The sequence below is a fragment of the Callorhinus ursinus genome, unplaced genomic scaffold (assembly GCF_003265705.2).
Source record: "Callorhinus ursinus isolate GAN/ISIS: 27379988/994484 unplaced genomic scaffold, GSC_fseal_2.0 scaffold93, whole genome shotgun sequence".
Taxonomy (NCBI): domain Eukaryota; kingdom Metazoa; phylum Chordata; class Mammalia; order Carnivora; family Otariidae; genus Callorhinus; species Callorhinus ursinus.
In genome coordinates, this window is record NW_027397155.1 from 1,729,140 (window position 1) to 1,749,019 (window position 19,880).

The following is a 19,880-nucleotide window of genomic DNA, read 5'->3' on the forward strand; positions in this document are numbered from 1 at the left end:
CTGTATACATTTTTAGCTGAGTCTGTGACACAAAATGGACCATTTAAGGCTGTTGGGAGAGAAGCCAAGCATTGATATACTAGGAATATTTTAACTCTAGAAGCAGGAAAGCAGGAAGGGACCTTAGAGGTCAGCAAGAACAAATTCATTTTACATGTGAGGAAACTGAGTCTCAAAAAGAGAAATGCATTTGTCTAAGTCTGCACGGGTAACCAATGATTAGGACAAAGACCCATGTCTTCTGGCTGTTCAATTTATTGCCTTCTGCAGCAAGATTTTCCAAATGATTACTGCAGCCATTGTATTAACTTTTGTGATTCGGTTCATTGCTTTGTCATTTAACTTTCCTGGAAGCTGGACACTGCATCATGAGTCACATTGACATGGCCATGGATGTGTGTGTAGAGTCTAAGAGAAATGGGAACCTACACATGGTGAATTGGATCATTTTCGGCGCAGGCATCCAGTATGACACGTCTTAGTTTAGAAGTTCCTCAAGGGCAAAAAACTATGTATTTGCAGCACAAAACACAGAGCCTGGACCATATTAGCTATTCAGTAAATGTGTGTTGAATGAGTGATCTAAGCCCACTGGGAATTTTTGAACTATGTTTTTTTGTTTGTTTGTTTGAAGTAAATTACCTATGATAAATTCATCAGGTCTCTACATTGCCCATATGTAGGCACTCATGAAAAGTCACATGGTTCTCATTCTTTTAATAAGAAACAGCGGAGAGAGCTATCAGCTGACAAAGTAAGGATAAAATGTGAGCACTGGAAATGCCCTTGTCTGAACATGACCTCTTGCCGGAACACCGGATATACAAACTTTTCAAGTCTGCGGGCCCAGTGACCTCAGTATACAAAGATCACTTTTTTTCTCCTTGTTCCTGATCTAGCACACTTACCCTCACAAACTCAAACACACACAGACACAGACACAAACACACAGATTGTCCTTTTTGAATTCCTACAAAGGTGTTAAGCCTATACATTGCTTTTTTGCATAGTCTTAAAAACGACCCTTTGCCATATATTTGAATTGTAAAAATCTTTCTTCTTGAGGACCTCCTTACTCTACTATGAAAACCTCTGGACAAGCAGATTATTGAATAACTCATGACTTTGCCTTTCATCTGATTAGTTCCTGCAAGGGATCATAAGACAACTGCACAAAGCCCAGAGGCCTTCAGAGTCCTGAATGATCACAGAGGGCTTTTTTTCCCCCTATCTTCCTGAAATGTCATGGCCATCCTGAGCAGTATCAAAGGGGATCACTGTTTGTATTAGGAACCAAAAAAGGAAAGGAAATAAAAGAAATTTAAAACTCATTTGGGAGAAATGAAAGTTCAACTGCGGGTTGTGTGTCATATGAAGAGTATTATGCCACTTTCTTTCATTGGCTAGATGATTGTGGGGGGACAAAGAAAAGCTTCTGTGGTAAAACCCGTGTAAGAAATGTTTTAGGGTCGCCATGTGCTGTCCCTTACAGAATGCTCTTCTCTCCACTGATACAAGTATGAGGCTCACCCACAAGGACCACTAGGGCACCAAACTTGAACTGCGTCCATTTTCACTAAGTAAGTGCTCATGGATCATGTCCTCACAATCTGCAATGCTCATGCCCATGTGACTATAACAACCTGCAAAGTTTTTTTTTTTTTTTTTTAAAGATTTACTTATTTATTTGACAGAGAGACAGTGAGAATAAGCAGGGGGAGCTGCAGAGGGAGAGGGAGAGGCTCGATTCCAGGACCCAGGGATCATGACCTGAGCCGAAGGCAGACACTTAACTGACTGAGCCACTCAGGTGCCCACAAAATGTGAATTAAAACTCACCATCACAACACCTTGCGCTCAAAGTTAGTGTGAAGTGTTCTTAGAGATGTTGACCTGGACCTGGTATCTTCTTAGATACCCACCAGTTTCGTCATTTTATTCTTTTTGCAACAAGTTGGCTTATTAAATACAGACTTCACTTTGCTTTAATTTATATAACTTTGTAAGACTCTTACCATAAATAAATGACCAAATCAGAATAAAAGGCCTTTGTGTGGTCCTACACTTCTGGAGTTTTGGGTTCAAAAAATACAAACCCAGTCTTCATTATCTTCTGTCTTCAGCTACTACTAGTGGCTAGAGTTATAAGCAAAAGGATTCATTTCATTTTATTAATCAGCAGAAATCCCAGTATTTTTTTGCCATAAATTCTGCTTTGGAACTCTGATTTCACTACCTACATCATATTGTCTTTCATAATTTTTAACATGCTGGAGAAAGTCAGGGAAATCTCAACGGCCAGTTAGTTCTACAGTCCCATGCTGGGTGCTTTCCATATGTTCATTCATTTCATCCACACGACAGCCCTGTGAGGTACACATTATTGCTGCCATTTTGCAGATGAGGAAGGCTAACCTTAGAGTGTTTAACAAACTGACCAACATTCACTTAAAAAATTAAGAATCAGAGCAAAAGTGATTCTAGCTGATTGGTCTAAATAAGACCAATGCCTGCCTGCTTCTCTCTCTCTCTTCTCTGTCCAAGGGCTTTTCTTATCCAATAGATTGTAGAGTACTTAAGGCCATCTAGTTTACTGTTGTATTCCAAGCATGTAGTCCGGACACTGGCATCAATATAAATATCTGTTATCTGTTTAGTTGCGTTGAGTGGGACACCCTCGGTACATAAGCCTGGAGGAGAGATAGTCTAAGACTAATGATTTAGTAGTTGAGAGTATTCAATGTTGGCAAATGACTATGGGCTCTGGGTTCAAAAAGATTTGAATCTCAATTCGGATTTGAATTCCAACTTCCAAAGCACACCATCTGTATAATTTGAACAAGTTACTTAGCCTCTTGAGGTCTCAACGTTCTCACTGTAAAATGGGGATAGTAATTTTACCTTCATGATTATTTGTGTAAACTGCATTTCTGATGGTTAGTAGATACAAATAAATGCTAGCTACTACTACCCTTAATTGGATTGACTTTGGGTGCCTTTTAACATATTACATAATTTAGTTATATTTATTATGTTTATAATTTATTACCCACTAAAATGTAAGCTCCATGATGGCAGGGATTTTCATGTTTTAATCATTGTATCCCAAGTGCTTAGAGCAGTTTTGTCCAGTAGAACATTCAGGGATAATGGAAATGTTCTATACTGGAGTCGTCTAATCCTATAGCCACTGGCCACATGTGGTTACTAAACACTTGAAATGTAGGTAGCTAGTGTGACTGAGGAACTGAATTGTAAACTCTATTTAATTTTAATTAATTAAACCTAAGTAGCTGTGTGTGACTAGTGGCATGCTGTACTAGCACACTTCTAGAACCTTACATGGTATCCAGAAGTTTTAGTAAATAAATTCTTGTTAAATGAATGAATGCCTTCTGGACTCAAAGATCAAAAACAAAGCTGATTGACTGTATATTCAGCTCACTCTAAAGATGAGCACTGAAGAACTTTCCTGAGTGATCTGCTCATACTGGAGGCCTCATGAGGTTCCAATATGTGATTTTGTTTACAATTGTAATAAGGTTTTGATTTCTATTTCTTTTTGGTGATAGGTCAAGAAAGATTTGGAAACATGACAAGGGTCTATTACCGAGAAGCTATGGGTGCATTTATTGTCTTCGATGTCACCAGGCCAGCTACATTTGAAGCAGTGACAAAGTGGAAAAGTGATTTGGACTCAAAGTTAAGTCTCCCTAATGGCAAACCAGTTTCCGTGGTTTTGTTGGCCAACAAATGTGACCAGGGGAAGGACGTGCTCATGAACAATGGCCTCAAGATGGACCAGTTCTGCAAGGAGCATGGTTTCGTAGGATGGTTTGAAACATCAGCAAAGGTAATGTGAACTTAAAGGAGAAATGCATTAGGCAAGAGTCAGAAAGAAAATAATCATATAGTCATTGTCATCATCATCATGATATTAATATGTGTTTGTCTAGTGATTTATAGTTGCTTGAAGCTCTTTCTCATCTCAAGGGGATGAGTGGGCAGGGCAGAAATTACTATCCACAGTTTAAGATGATTTTGGCTAAGAGAGCAAAAAGCGACTTGTATGTGGTCTCAGTGATAACGGTTAATAACTGTGTTTGTTTATTGAGTGCTTATTATCTGTCGGGCATATTTTATATGCATTTTCTCATTTAGTCCTCACACAACCCTATTAGGTAAGTATGGTTTTAGAGTAAATGAAAGAAATGGGCCTCGCATTCAATGTCACTGCCTTATCCATATGTTAATTAATTTACTCCATCAATATTTAATATGTTCTTCTGTATGCCAGGAATTGTGCTTTGCCCTAAAAATGAAAAGATGGCGAGAATGTGGAACTATCACATTGGGAATACTGGGATAGTGGAGTGAGAGAGTAGACAGCAAGTGTAATTGCGAAGAACATCATGTTGTTTGGCACTTCTCAGTTTTCTGGGGGGCAGAGGAATAGCAGGATGTGAGGCAGAATCAGGGCTGGAAGATGAAGAACCCTATGTGGCATGATAAGGATATTATTCTTCCCATTCTGCTCCATGCTGCTATCTCATTTGTCAGAGGCATGGTTTTTGCTCTACTCCCTTTTGTTTTTGCTTATATTTTTGTATCTCAGTATCAGAGAGAGAGAAAAAAGCTTTTATAGTAAATTTTGAAAGTTAAAAAAAAGCATATATTAAAAAAATAAATGTTTCACTGTATTTTTCTGCTATTTCCTGTGTGCATATATTTTACATTAATGTATATGAAATAATTTATGTTTTATATTTATAAATGAATTATATATTGAAATAGATATATATTTATATAATATCTTTATTTTACATATAAATATATAAATATATTTTACATTACTAGGATTGCATTCTGTATAGTTTTATATCATAATTTTCCCATTTTTATTTATTTGTGAAAAACATATTAAAGACTTATGGAGCACAGGCACTGTGCTAGTTGCTTGGGATTCAGCTGTGAATAAGATAGGCATTGTCTCTGTACTTATGGAAATCACACTAAGGCCTTATTGCAAATCATTTGAGAATGGTTCAAAAATATAATGTGAGTGGATGTCATTCAAATAGACTGAGGCGGAATCTCTGACCCATTTTATGCTGGAGAGCAGAATGGACCTATTTTCCCCAAGGACTAGGGAAAGATAGACAGGAGGCAGATCAACCTAGAGACTGAATAACATGGTAGTCGTTGCATTCCTATGGGAAAATGGCAAGGCTTTGAACGAGGGTAAATGCTATAGGGATAGGAAAGAAAAACCTGATTTGAGACTCTCACTGAAGTTTTTTTTTTTTTTAAGGTAATTATTTATTTATTTTGAGAGAGAGAGCGACAGAGAGCAAGCACAAGCAGAGGGAGGGGCAGAGGGAGAGGTAGAAACAGGCTCCTCGCTGAGTGGAGAGCCCAACACGCGGCTCGATCCCAGGACCCTGGGATTAGGACCTGAGCCAAAGGCAGACAGACGCTCAACCAACTGAGCCACCCAGGCTCCCCTCGCTGAAGTTTAAACACCAACGGGGATTAGGCAACTGCGTGGGTTGGGGGATGATGGAGATGGAGAAGAGGGTGGTGGTGCCACTTTCTTGGTCATAGCTGGGATGCTTTTTTGTTCTGGCCACATGCCCTGGATGGTCTCAGTGTCTGCCTCCTCTCTCTGGTATCTCTGAGCTGGCCTGTGCCTGGAAGTTGCTACTTCCAGAAGTTCCTGGGTTTTTTTGCCTTCCTTTTTGGAGCCACAGCACACTAGTATGCTTTTTCTCCTTCTCTCTTCCAAAACCCTTTGTTTCCCCTATTTCTTAGGATTTTTCCTTTGATTCAGAACACAGTGTCCATCATTTGCTGTTGTCTTTCTAATTTTCTTGTCAATGAACGCTTTTGGTTTGTTTGTTTGAGGGATGATTCCAATAAAGAGACAAATGTAGAGCAAAACTCACAGGTCTGATGAGGTTACAGAATTTTGAAAAATATGACTTTGTTTTTTGAATGTGGGGCTTGAACTCATGACCCCGAGATCAAGAACTGGGCAGAGATTAAGAGTCAGATGCTCAACTGACTGAGCCACCCAGGCACCCCAGAAATATGACATTTTTTATAGTTTGATTTTTGGACGTTAGGCTTTTTTCATTTTAAATGGCAAAATGCATGTGAATTCACCTATTCTCCTTATTCCTTAGCTCCACACTCAATTTTATTCTATGGCTTCTGCATATTCCTTCAAATTCCTTTCTTTCAAAAGAATTGCTTTTCTGCCTGGAAACTCCAGGTACAGGTGTAGAAGAGTAGGATTTTAGAGAAATCCTTTTCTCAATACGTTACTTTCCATCTGAAGGGCAAACTGGAATGAATGACTCATCTATTTGGTGAGGGAGTCTTCCATCACTCACTCATTCATTCATTCAACAAATGTTACTGAACAGCTGTTATGTACCAGGCTCTGGGAAATATAGCAATGTATAAAACACACAGAATCCTGACCTCCTGGATAATGATAAACAATAAAGTATAAGTAAAATATATAGGGTGTTTGAGGAAAAGTGTTAGAAAAAAAAAGAAAGAAAGAAGGAAAGAAAAAGGAGAAGAAAAGAAAGAAAAAGACCTATGAATTTGTAGGGAGGACTAAACTTGCTTGTGGACCAAAGAACCTCTTGGCCATTTTCTTTCACCTCACTCTGACATTTCTTGCTTGACCGCTGCAGTCAAACTCTGCTTAAGAGCATGAGGTTCATTAACTTAAGGCCTGACTGACCTACTGTACTTAGATACGGGATTTTTAATCCTCCAAATCCCTGCCAGTGTAAACTTTGAAGAGAAGCTTTGTACAAAGAGAGGGTGGAGGGTTTTCACAAGCCTGAAGTACGCTGAAATGCTAAAGAGGGTACAAGGCCTCATTGTACTGCATTCAACATCTTCCCTCCAAATGTACTGCTATTGAAATTGTCCTGAATGTCTAAATAATGAACATGTCTTCCCGGTGCCAGGTTAGTATTCATCTAGAATCTCAGGAACAATACTGCAGCGTTGAGGCTGGAGTGTCAAACTGCTCTAAAAGTCTTTTTAAAAGATCTCTGATAAAACTGATAAAACTCTGCTTCCTTTCTGAGGATAGTATCACAGCATTTGCAAATAGAGGCCCAGATCAGACTATCTACCTGAAGACAAGATGACAGCATTTGGAGACTACGATCCACTCCTTCTTTGATTACAACATTTGGGATCAGGGAACATTTCTCATAGAGATCTTTCTCTTAGAAAGTGAATCTACTAATAATTAAAGTCCTTTTGTGTGATGTTGTAATCATTCATTCTGGTGATAAGCATCTGATTTCATTCTTTTTACGTCTCTAAAACTTTGAATGCGCCAAAGGCCATGATCTTTGGCTTTGACCCCATAGCCATGTCTTGCAGCAATCCTGTGGCTTGGCCATTTCTGAAGCTGAAACTTGCAGGGTGGTAGAAGAGTTTGTCATTGGGACTAGTCTCCTTCTTGCTGCTGAACCTACTGCTGAGGGAAATTTGCCCTCTTGCTCTTTAGTCTTCAGGAATAACTTTCCATGAGAGTTTTCATGTCTCATTGCTGTTGCTGGAACATTCATGGTAGCCTCTGGCTATGAATTAAGAGTGAAAAAATAAAATGTATGCTACTAGCATCTCTGATTTTTTACATTATCTCTTCAAATATTGAAACCAAAGGAATAAAAGGAAAAACTATCTCTCCTAAGTTGAATTTTCTTTAGTTTTCAACCTTTGCATTCTTTCCCTTTCTCAGCTGCATTTACTTGAATTCCACCTGTGGATTCAGTAGGGCCAGATAATATATACTTGTGATCACATGTCCCATTTTCTAAGGACATTCATGGTTTATCCTGCTGTCCTAGCATAATTATTGTAACACCCCCATTCCTGGGTTGTAATTTAGATTTACATAATCATCCTATAGATCAGGAGCTCCAGTACATCTTACTGTCCGCATTATACCTGAGTTCTAATAATGTCTATTTTATGTATTCCTGTGCCCAAGCCCAGTCTTGACAACACATTTTGGTAGATTTGTGTCTTTAGGATGAGAGCCTTGGTCTGTTCTTGTTGGACCATCCCCAATGTTGGGAGTCCTATCTTCTGGGGCCTTCTCAGTGGCCGATGGGGTCCTGCTACCTGCTGACCCATTTACCTGGTATATTGGTGGTAACCATGGCCTGAATCTCCACCAGTTGCTCCTTTAAGGTTCACTTTTATGGCCACACCCACCCACCTTCTAGGGTTGTTGAGAGCATTAAGTGACATAGGTATATGTTATGCGGATTACACATATACACCATACCTACCCCTCAAGCATAACATCCCTATCCCCTGTTCCTGCAGCCCATCTACTGGTCTGGATGTCACCGTCCATACTTAGCTCTGATGCACATAGAAGCTACACTCGGTAGAAGGGTCTGTTTCTATATCTCAGCTCTTTCCAGGCTGTTCCATCCTGCTTTTAGGGTGCAGTGGCTCATGGGTGGCTGTGTTTAGAAACAGGACACCAGGAAAATGCCTGGGAAATAGTGGAACAGTAATATCTATCCAATGGTGGTGACAGGAACCAAGGTCACAGACCTACAGTGCTCCTGGCTCATGGTCCCCTCCACCTCGTGTCCTAGTCCTAGCAGATTTCTATCCTATGTATAGTGACTTTTTAGGCCCCTCCTCTTGCTCAGAATGTTCTAAAATCAATGGGTACCCCAGGAAGAAACTTTCTTACATTAAACTCCACTCAATTTTAGTATCTTCCTGCAGTTAAAAAGAAAAATGTTGATGTGTGTCCTTCTGGGGGAAGGAGTATACTCAGCAGTGCTCTCCATAAGAAGTTATTCATTTTTTACAGGGAGGAGGTGGTGGTCCTCAGTGTAGTGATATTTTTCATGTGTTTTGGATTTCTAGCAATTATTACATATGTTTGCTATCTTTGGGGAACTTCTAGCCATAGTAGGCTTATCTCCCCAGGAAGAACCCATAAAACTTTCTTCTTTTGCTCTCTTTGCAGCCAGAGCATAGGCATATGACCTAGATTCCATCAGTCATACTGATTGAGCAACTAGACGAAGAAGGTGCAATACAAAATCCATTTTTTGGTGGGGGTGGGGGTGGGGGGTAGGTAGAGGCAGCACAGGCCTCTATCCTTGGGAGACAGCAGAGTTTGCAGGGTCCTGTGCTTGACCTAGAAAGAGAATCACTACTGGCCCCGGGGACAGTTGAATTCAAGTTGAGCTCCTAGAAGATTTGCGGATTTTTAGGACCCAGTGCTCAATGGTGGCTGGCAGCTGTATCCTCATCAGGCCTGTTTTATGTGGGGTTTGAGTTTTTGGAAGCTTAGGTTTGAGCCTGTTTCTTTAGACTGTTGAATAATCCTGCAAGCTACACAGTATCTCTTGAATAAACTATTCCATATTTAGCCAGCTTCAGATTCTGTGTCTTGCAACCAAGAACCAGGATTAATATACATGGTCAAAGACATTTGAGAAAACAAACCTGAACGACATTTTCCCTTGCTGCGGGACTTCTCGGGGCTTTGATATTCAAATGTGCATTCTGAGTCTCTCGTAAGAACCATGGCGGTATTTCTTGCTGTTTGCTATATGGGACCCTCATGCAAAGATTTTTATGCATATGAACTCATTCAATCCTTAGCATGAACCTATGGAGTAGGCTTTATTATTATTCACCATTTGAAAGAAATAAAACATTGAGACATAGGTGACTTCTCTAAAGCTGTATAACTACTATCTTATTTTTTTTATTCTAACATACTCTTTTTGTTATTTCATATGTTAACATTTCAAAATCAAAATATGCCCTAGAGCCACTGTAGATTTCTAAAACAATGGTGTGCCATACAAATAATGGCTTTTTCTGGTATCTTCTCCAAGAGGGGACTACACCATGCAGAAGTTCCTAAATATGTTTGATCATGTACAAACAAAATAGTGGAACATGCTTAGGAAATGCTGGTCTAGAATTCTCATTTAAAGGGAAAGTTTTCTGTGTTTCATTGTTTACTGAGTTCTTTATTGTTATTATTATTATTATTACTCTGCAGGCTGAAATATGCAGCAGTTAAGACGTGGCTAGTTTTTCTGGAAGTTGCTTGAAGAGTAGTATCACATATCATTTATTTTATAGGCTTCTAGAAAATAGGCACTTAGAAACATAATGTCCTTATACAAATTGGAAATGCATAGATAATTCACTTGGGTGTGGGTAGAGACTCATTCTAATTCATTTTTTAGTGGGTTAAGTATAGAACACCATTTTTAAAAAAAAACTTTTATTTTTAAATTGGGTAGTAGGCCATCTCTGATTATTCCCATTTTTCAAATGTCAAACCATGAAAAAATTCTTGACAGTCACTGGTGCATTCACTGATTCAACACAATTTGTATTGAGTGACTATCCAGGTCTGTCCTATGAATGATGTATATTAAGGCCTTTCTGAGTTCAGAGCGTGCTATGAGGTGTTAGTTCTTATTCTTAAAATGTTAGAATTTCCTATAGGAAATAGATATTCCAGGTTTTAGGCATCCATCGCCAAAGAATTTAAATGAGGCTGTAGGATGTGCCTTCGCTGACTTACTTGGTCCCAGCACATTTAACCTTGGATGTTTAGCTGATTTGATGAGAGTTGTCTATACTCAGGGACATAAAAGGAAGGGCCCAATCTGAAATCCAAAATCAGAGCAAAGTTAGAAGACATCATTTAAAGGAAATGATGGCGGGGTGCCTGGATGGCTCAGTAGGTTAAGGGGCCAACTCTTGGTTTCAGCTCAGGTCATGATCTCAGGGTCCTGGGATTGAGCCCCGTGTCAGGCTCTGCACTCAGCTGGGACTCTGTTTGAGATTCTCTCTCCCTCTCTCTCTGCCTCTCCCCCTGTGCACTCTCTGTAAAATAAATAAATATAAAGGAAATGATGGCGGTGTTTAATGATAACAACCATTTTATATGATGAACTCCAGTCTGTAGTACAACCATTTGAATCATTGCTTCTTTTTTTTTAAATTTTATTATGTCATGTTAATCACCATACAATATCATCATTAGTTTTTTTTTTAAGGATTTTATTTATTTATTTGACAGAGAGAGACACAGCTAGAAAGGGAACACAAGCAGGGGGAGTGGGAGAGGGAGAAGCAGGCTTCCGTGAAGCAGGGAGCCCAATGTGGGGCTCGGTCCCAGGATCCTGAGATCATGACATGAGCTGAGGGCTGCCGCTTAATGACTGAGCCACCCAGGCGCCCCACATCATTAATTTTTTTTGTATTTTTTTATTTTATTATGTTAATCACCATACATTACATCATTAGTTTTTGATGTAGTGTTCTATGATTCATTGTTTGCATATAATACCCAGTGCTCCATTCAGTACATGCCCTCTTTAATACCCATCACCAGGCTTAACCCATCCCCTTACTCCCTCCCATCTAGAACCCTCAGTTTGTTTCTGAGTCCATCGTCTCTCATGGTTCATCTCCCCCTCCGATTCCCCCCCTTCATTTTCCCCTTCCTACTATCTTCTTCCTTTTTTTAACATATAATGTATTATTTGTTTCAGAGGTACAGATCTGTGATTCAACAGTCTTACACAATTCACAGTGCTCACCATAGCACATACCCTCCCCAATGTCTATCACCCAGCCACCCCATCCCTCCCACCCCCCACCACTCCAGCAACCCTCAGTTTGTTTCCTGAGATTAAGAATTCCTCATTTCAGTGAGATCATATGATACATGTATTTCTCAGATTGACTTATTTCACTCAGCATAATACCCTCCAGTTCCATCCATGTTGTTGCAAATGGCAAGATTTCATTCCTTTTGATGGCTGCATAATATTCCATGGTAGATATATACCACCTCTTCTTTATCCATTCATCTGTCGATGGACATCTTGGCTCTTTCCATAGTTTGGCTATTGTGGACATTGCTGCTATAAACACTGGGGTGCATGTGCCCTTTTGGATCACTACATTTGTATCTTTGGAGTGAATATCCAGTAGTGCAGTGGCTGGGTCATAGGGTAGCTCTATTTTCAACTTTTGGAGGAACCTCCATACTGTTTTCCAGAGTGGCTGCACCAGCTTGCATTCCCACCAACAGTGTAGGAGGGTTCCCCTTTCTCCACATCCTCGCCAACATCTGTCGTTTCCTGACTTCTTAATTTTAGCCATTCTGACTAGTGTGAGGTGATATCTCATTGAGGTTTTGATTTGGATTTCCGTGATGCTGAGCGATGTTGAGCACTTTGTCATATGTCTGTTGGCCATTTGGATGTCTTCTTTAGAAAAATGTCTGTTTATGTCTTCTGCCCCTTTCTTGATTGGATTATTTGTTCTTTGGGTGTTGAGTTTGATAAGTTCTTTATAGATTTTGGATACTAGCCCTTTATCTGAGATGTCATTTGCAAATATCTTCTCCCATTCTGTCAGTTGTCTTTTTTGTTGACTGTTTCTTTTGCTGTGCAATGCTTTGAAACTAGAACTCAATCACAAGAGGAAAGTCGGAAAGAACTCAAATACATGGAGGCTAAAGAGCATCCTACTAAAGAATGAATGGGTCAACCAGGAAATTAAAGAAGAATTAAAAAAACTCATGGAAACCAATGAAAATAAAAACACAACTGTTCAAAATCTTTGGGATGCAGCAAAGACAGTCCTGAGAGGAAAGTATAGAGCAATACAAGCCTTTCTCAAGAAACAAGAAAGGTCTCAAATACACAACCTAATCCTACACCTAAAGGAGCTGGAGAAAGAACAGCAAATAAAGTCTAAACCCAGCAGGAGAAGAGAAATAATAAATTTCAGAGCAGAAATCAATGAACTAGAAACCAAAAGAACAGCAGAACAGATCAACGAAACTAGGAGCTGGTTCTTTGAAAGAATTAACAAGATTGATAAACCCCTGGCCAGACTTATCAAAAAGAAAAGAGAAATGACCCAAATCAACAAAATCATGAATGAAAGAGGAGAAATCACCACCAACACCAAAGAAATACAAACAATTCTAAGAACATATTATGAGCAACTCTATGCCAGCAAATTAGACAATCTGGAAGAAATGGATGCATTCCTAGAGATGTATAAACCACCAAAACTGAACCAGGAAGAAATAGAAAACCTGAACAGACCTATAACCACTAAGGAAATTGAAGCAGTCATCAAAAATCTCTCAACAAAAAGAGCCCAGGGCCAGATGGCTTCCCAGGGGAATTCTACCAAACATTTAAAGAAGAATTAATACCTATTCTTCTGAAACTGTTCCAAAAAATAGAAATGGAAGGAAAACTTCCAAACTCATTTTATGAGGCCACCATTATCTGAATCGTTGCTCTGACAGATTCTTAATGCCCTACAATGAAAGATGGAAATTGTTTCTTAAGTTGAGGGTAGTGTGAGTGCAAGAGCCTCAAACTCAAGCTACTTTCCTAAGTAAGTCTAAATTAATAATAATATTTTAATTTTTATCTTTAGCTAAATTGGTTCTCCAGAGGTTTTCTACATCTGTGCTTGTAATTTCATAGATAATCTGAGATCCTACTATGACTAAAACATTGTAGGAAAGTAGATATGGATCCTCAGAGGATATCATCATAGCTTGGTGTGCGGGAGGCAAGGTGGGACATATGTCCTTCTCTCCTGCATGGTTCCCATTGTCATTACTTAAAGCTTAGATCTTTCCCATTTTACACTTGGACAATTTTAATAGTGTATCTCCAGACTTTTCTCATGGTGTCTGTACTCTATGGTGCTAAAAACTCAACCTACCTACTATAATATAACCCGACTTCTGTAGGCTCTACTTCTTGATTCAAATTTAGACACCTTAGAGCAGGGATCAGTGTATAGCCTGTAGCCCAGGTATAGCCTGCCCCCTATTTTGTAAATGAAGTATTATTGGAACACAGCCATGCTTATTAATTTATGTTTCTGGAGTCAGCTTTCCACCTGGATCTTGATCTCTAACCAAGACTTCCTTCCCATACTTCAAACTTCATATCCTTCTGGATCTCTACCTGGATATCACCCAGACAACTCTTTAAACCAATACATCTGAAACTAAATTCATTAGCTTTTCTGCCCATCAGATCATCTGATGTGGAGACCTCACATCCACCTGGACATCTAAGCCATGGTCCCTGAGAACCAGGTTACTCACCCTTCAGAAACCCCCCATTCCTGAGCATAGAAAACCCCACAGTGAGGTCTTTTCTTGACCCTCCAGGCCTGTCTCTGGCTACCTTGTTCCTCCGTTTGTCCCCTGGTGATACTAAACTGCATCACATCCCTTGTCACATTTTGCTATTCCCCCTGACTGGGCCATGCTTCCTAAAGTTATGTACCTGTCTCTCAATTCTTCCCTTAGGACTTGGCTCAAGCACTCTCCTTTACTGACTCTCAGGTAGTTTCCCCCATCTCTTGGCACAGTTATGTTAAGGTTCTTTCTCTGGGTGCCTGACCCCTGCACTGCACTGGGAAACCTTCCAGGTCATCCACCAGCTCAGTGGCTCGCACATGCAGCGTGGTCCTGTGGTTAGTGGTTATTGGATGCAACAGAACTATTTGCTGCACTCCTTTTCAAGGACTCTTTCAGAAGATTCTTTTACTGTATTATTCTTTTCCCTACCCTTTGTGGAGGTATTTCTGTCCTTAGAGAGCTGTGCAGAAGCAGAAAAATTAATTTACTGCTGTATTTCCCAGGAAGACTTCACCTTATACACACCTTTCATCCAGAAAGCACTATAGACACTGCACAGCAGGAAGGCTGTAGTGCCCTGCAGTGTGGAGGGGGAGCAGAGAAGGAAAATGAAGATGAGGGAAATAACCCCCCTTTCATGCCTTGGTCCCTAGACTGGGAACTGCAGGACTGTTTACTTGGTCATGCCACAAAGCAGCCCACAAGAATCTCCCATTAGCCTGTGGATCTTATTATCCAGCGTATTCCTCCTTCACACCCCAGGACCACAATTTAGCAGTTTTCTCCCCATTGAAATTCCTGTCATCTTGTTTATAGCCATCTCTCATTTTCTTTAGTTACTGTCGTTTGAGTCATGCACAATGGCTATCATACTGGTTTTTTCTTACTACTAGTAAAATGGAGTTCCAGAGAAGCTTTTCATTGATTTTCATTGGAGAAACCAGGCCGAGACTTCAGATCTAGTCCAGAACTCAATGCAGTGACAAAGATTTTTTTTTTAAAAGCTTCATTTATTTATTTGAGAGAGAGAGTGAGAAAGCACAAGTTGGGCAGAGAGCAGAGGGAGAGAATCTCAAGCAGACTCCCCGCTGAGCATGGAGCCTGATGTGGGGCTCGATCTTACTACCTTGAGATCATGACCTGAGCCAAAATCAGGAATCGGATGCTTAACTGACTGAGCCACCCAGGCGCTCCCGGTGACAATGATTCTTGAGGAATTGTACATCAGGAACTCCTGAGGAGCTTCCTAAGATTGAACATGGCTCAGCCCTGCTCTGAAGTATCTGGAGGGGCACAAAATGTATGTTTTTGAAAAATAGTCCTTTGGTGATTTTGATACGCACCCTAGTTAGGATGCCTTGTGTTATACTTTTGTTCATTCATTCACTCATGTATTCATTCATTCATTCCTGAAGTAGTCCTTGAATAGCTACTATGTATTTATATAGGCACTTTGCCAAGCAGTGGGGCACTGATGCTAAAGGGCACAGATTCTTCCCATTAAGAGGTTCCCAGTCTCAGGGCGCCTGGGTGGCTCAGTTGGTTAGGCAACTGCCTTCGGCTCGGGTCATGATCCCAGGGTCCTGGGATCGAGTTCCACGTCGGGCTCCCCCTGCTCTACGGGGAGCCTGCTTCTCCCTCTCCTCTGCTTGCCATTCCCCCCTGCTTGTGCTCTCTCTCTGTCAAATAAATAAATAAAATCTTTAAAAAAAAAAAGAATTTCCAGTCTCCTGGGAGGAAACTCACATAAACAAATAATTATAGTACAGTATCAATTGAAGGAAAGGCTGTTACCTCTGCCCAAGAGTAAAACAGCTTCCTTGTCACTAAGGATGAAAGAGTCCCCAAAGGAAGATCCAAGAGGGACTAGTGAGAGGAACTCCTTTTAAGGGATGCTATGCATAGGGGCATTGGAAGCCACTGTTAGGAGATCCTGCGTATTCTTAAAAGCAAAGACAAGCTTTAATCTTTATTCTAAGATATCTTTTTTTAAAAAAAGATTTATTTGAGAGAGAGAGAGAGCAGGAGTTGGGGGAGGGGCAAAGGGAGAGGGAGAAGCAGACTCCCCGCTGAGCAGGGAGCCTGCCTTGGGACCCGACCCAGGACCCTGAGATCATGACCTGAGCCAAAGGTGGACGCTCAACCAGCTAAGCCACCCAGGCACCCCTCTAAGATATCTTAAGTAAGAACATGGCACTGCTGCAGAATTAATAGCTTTATCACTTATCAGAAAATTGTCAATACAAGACCACAAAGAATCTTACTATTAAGAATAATAGTGAAACTTCATATTAATGAAACATACTCTTACTCTTCTTACCAGGCCTTGTCCTAAGTGCTTTGTTTCATTTACTTCTCACAAACCCTTATGTATGAGGTGCTGTTATTATGCCTGTTTTACAAATTAAAGAGCTGAGGCTTAGAGACATTGAATGATTTACCCATGATCATATGGGTAGCAAGTGGCAGAGTCAGAATTAGAACCCAGATCCCTCTATTCAAAGCCCTTGTTCTTGTAAATCCACTACATTATCCATTATGTTCAGATTTCTAAAGATGTGTTAAAATCTCTTGAATGTTGCTGCACATTTTCTCATTCTTTTAATTCTTGAGATTCTAATTGGAATATTTTGTTTCTTTGAAATCATTTTTTCAGCGTTTTGGTAAGTCTGCCATGTTTACCTAGAAGGTACACGTTCTCTTTTGTTTGATTGTCTACTTCATTTTTGACTCAATCTTAGTCATTATATAATTTAATTCATTAGAGTTTCTTTTAAAATTAGGGCTATTTTATCCTCATTTTGTAATGTGGAAACTAAAGCACAACAGGACTTAAGTAACTTATGCAAAGTCACACAACTAGTGAGTCTCAGAGCTAGGATTTACACACAGGTCTGATTGATTCTGGATATGGCTGGTGTTTCCTATACCAGCATTGTACCTTGGAAAGAAGAACAACAGGCACAAGCCCTGTCTCCTCTGTCAGAACCATTCTAGGAACGGTTGCTTCCTGTGTCAGTAAGGGTTTTGTTACTAAGACATATTTGCCTTCTCCTTCCCTGTGTTACTTCATTTTTTTTCAGTATTGATTTTGTTTGTCCGTGTTTTGTGGTCCTTTACCTTCTTTGATGTGTCTTGTTTGCCATCTTTGAAGTAAGTGGCCTTCGATTTGTGGGCAGCAGCCCTGCTCTCCCAAGGCCTCCTGTTTCATCTTTGTTTGCTTCACTGACTAGTGAGGTATTGATTTCTTGGGCTAGCCTGCTGGGATTGGAGGAAAAACCAATATCCCATTACATATAAATGAGAAGCCACGGCAGCTTCTCAGCAGCCTGTTCATTGACCTAACATGCTAGGACACTATTCAAAGACTAGGTTAGCTTGACGTGTCCAGGGATATCCTGAAGTGATTAGATTGTCCCAGGCATAAGGTAGAAAAGCCAATGACAGAAAAATCAAGGGTTGTAAATCTTTTTCCTTGAACTAAATGAGAAAGAATCATCTTTCAAGAATCATTTACCTGTCAGAGGTTGCTCCAGGGGAAGGAAGTTCTCTATGGAGAACTTTTCTCATTCTTGGTCCCTTTGAATTTTCTAGGGTAGGCACAACCTTTGTGAACCATAAGACAAGTCCTCTGGGTTTTATGTTCCCCAGGGTTCCCAAGATAAAAGAGAGGGTGTCAGCAATGGGGTGCCTAACATTACCCATACAATATGTTTCTGAAACACTGTGTGTAAGTCCCATTTTTTAACAATACCTCAAGAAGCTCATTATGACCACTCTTCCTGGGTGAGTTCCTTTGGGAAGAGAATTATCACCCTGCGGCTCATCTGGTTATAAGTTTAGTTCTTATGTTTCAGATTTTGTAAAGGACAGACATGAGCAATAATGTCAAATGATCAAGGTCTAAAGAGATCTACTGTTACCACAGTAAGAGAAGCCCATACTTAACCCCCAAATAATCATGTCATTATATCTTCCTCCACCATTGAGTGGAAACACGGGAAAAGAAGATCTGGAGAGTACTTCAAAATTATCTTGTGGTCTAACTACTTATTTTATAGTTTCATTCATTCATTCTTTAAATAGTCACTGAGCAGGGATGCCTGGGTGGCTCAGTTGGTGAAGCGTCTGCCTTCAGCTCAGGTCATGATCCCAGGGTCCTGGGATCGAGCCCCACATTGAGTTCCCTGCTCAGTGGGGAGTCGGCTTCTCCCTCTCCCTCTCCCTCTCCCCCTGCTTGTGCTCTCTCTCCCTCTCTAATGAATAAATAAAATCTTAAAAAAAAAGTCACTGAGCACCTCTCCTATATGTGACAGACACTGTTTTAGGCACCACAGTTATACTAGGGGACACGACAGATAAAATCCCTGCTGTCTTGGGGCTTGCATTATAGTGGTAGAGACAGGTAATAAAAAGATGAATAAGTGCAATGTATAGTTTGTCAGCAGAGCTAAATGCTGAGGAGAAAATTCAAGCGGGGGAGGAGTGTAGAGCTTGTGTTGTGCATATGCATGGGATACAGGAAAGAGTTCAAAGAAAGGAGAGCACTTTTAAGCAGGTGACCAGGGAAGATTTCACTCTACTTGAAGGTGTTGTTTTGTTTGTTTGTTTGTTTGTTTGTTTGTCAGAGAGGTGACAGGGGTCATGCTGAGTCTTTGGAATATTGTAACAACTTTGGGTTTTGCTTTGAGTCAGATGGGAAGACACTGGGTTTGATGAGATATGATACAATATTTAATTTAAACAATCATTCGGGTGGTTATGTTGAGCCTAGATTGTTGTGGGAAAAACTGGAAGCAGGACATTAGCTGGGACTTTTTTGTAGCATCTACGAAAGAGAAATTGTGGGACGTAGTCAAACTCGACATGTTTTGAACAGGTGGAAGATGGGATTTCCTGACAATTTGAATGGAGGTTATGCAAGAAAGAGAGGATTTGGGGAGGGCTCCATGGTTTTTGGCCTGAGCCACTAGAAGAAGAGAGCTGCCATTTTCTGTGGTAGGAATTCTGAGATGTGGAGGGGTCAGTGGGGAGATATTGAGATTTAGTTTTGTATATATTAAAATCTAGAAGACATCTAAGAGCAGATGTCCAGTAGAGGGTTGTGCATGATTCTGGAGTTGAGGAGAAAAGTCCAGGAGGCAGGTCAGAGGACCAAGTACTGATCTCTGGGCACTCCCACATTCGGATGAGAAAATGAGACTGCACAGGGTGGAAGTAGGAGAGGGCACGGGTATTTTCCAGAAAAGCTAAGATTGGAACTTAGTGAACTCTTCTCAGCATAGAACCCTAATAAGATTACATGTAAGTAGCCTGAAATTTCATCTTCTTTTCCTGTGCTATTCCCAGTGGTAAGGTGGGAAAATGATGGACAAAAGAGAAAAGATTACACAGCATAGGCTCTCTCTTGAAGTCATCAAACTTGGATTTACTTGCTACATTTCTGCTAGTGGTGGGTCGAAAAAGCAAAGTAGGAAAGTGATGAAATAGTTGTCTCCCTCAAAGCTATCAACAGTGCTCTTTGTTTCAAGTCACTGGGCGGTCTAACCTAGGTCACAGTGTCCAGGGTATGATTGGTTTTAGAAAGGTGGGAGATATTCAAATTGACCTCTGAGAGCAATGATGCAAACTTAGGTTTCATTTA

At 40.3% G+C, this 19,880-nt stretch overlaps 1 protein-coding gene across 1 annotated transcript in view; it reads left to right on the forward strand.

Annotated features, from left to right (window-relative positions):
• RAB38 (RAB38, member RAS oncogene family) overlaps window positions 1-19,880 on the forward strand; it is a 72,159-nt gene that overhangs the window by 26,531 nt on the left and 25,748 nt on the right. Inside the window, exon 2 of the mRNA XM_025893651.2 lies at window positions 3,573-3,853. Within this exon, the coding sequence (XP_025749436.1) occupies window positions 3,573-3,853 (281 nt within the window). The remainder of the gene's footprint in view (window positions 1-3,572; window positions 3,854-19,880) is intronic.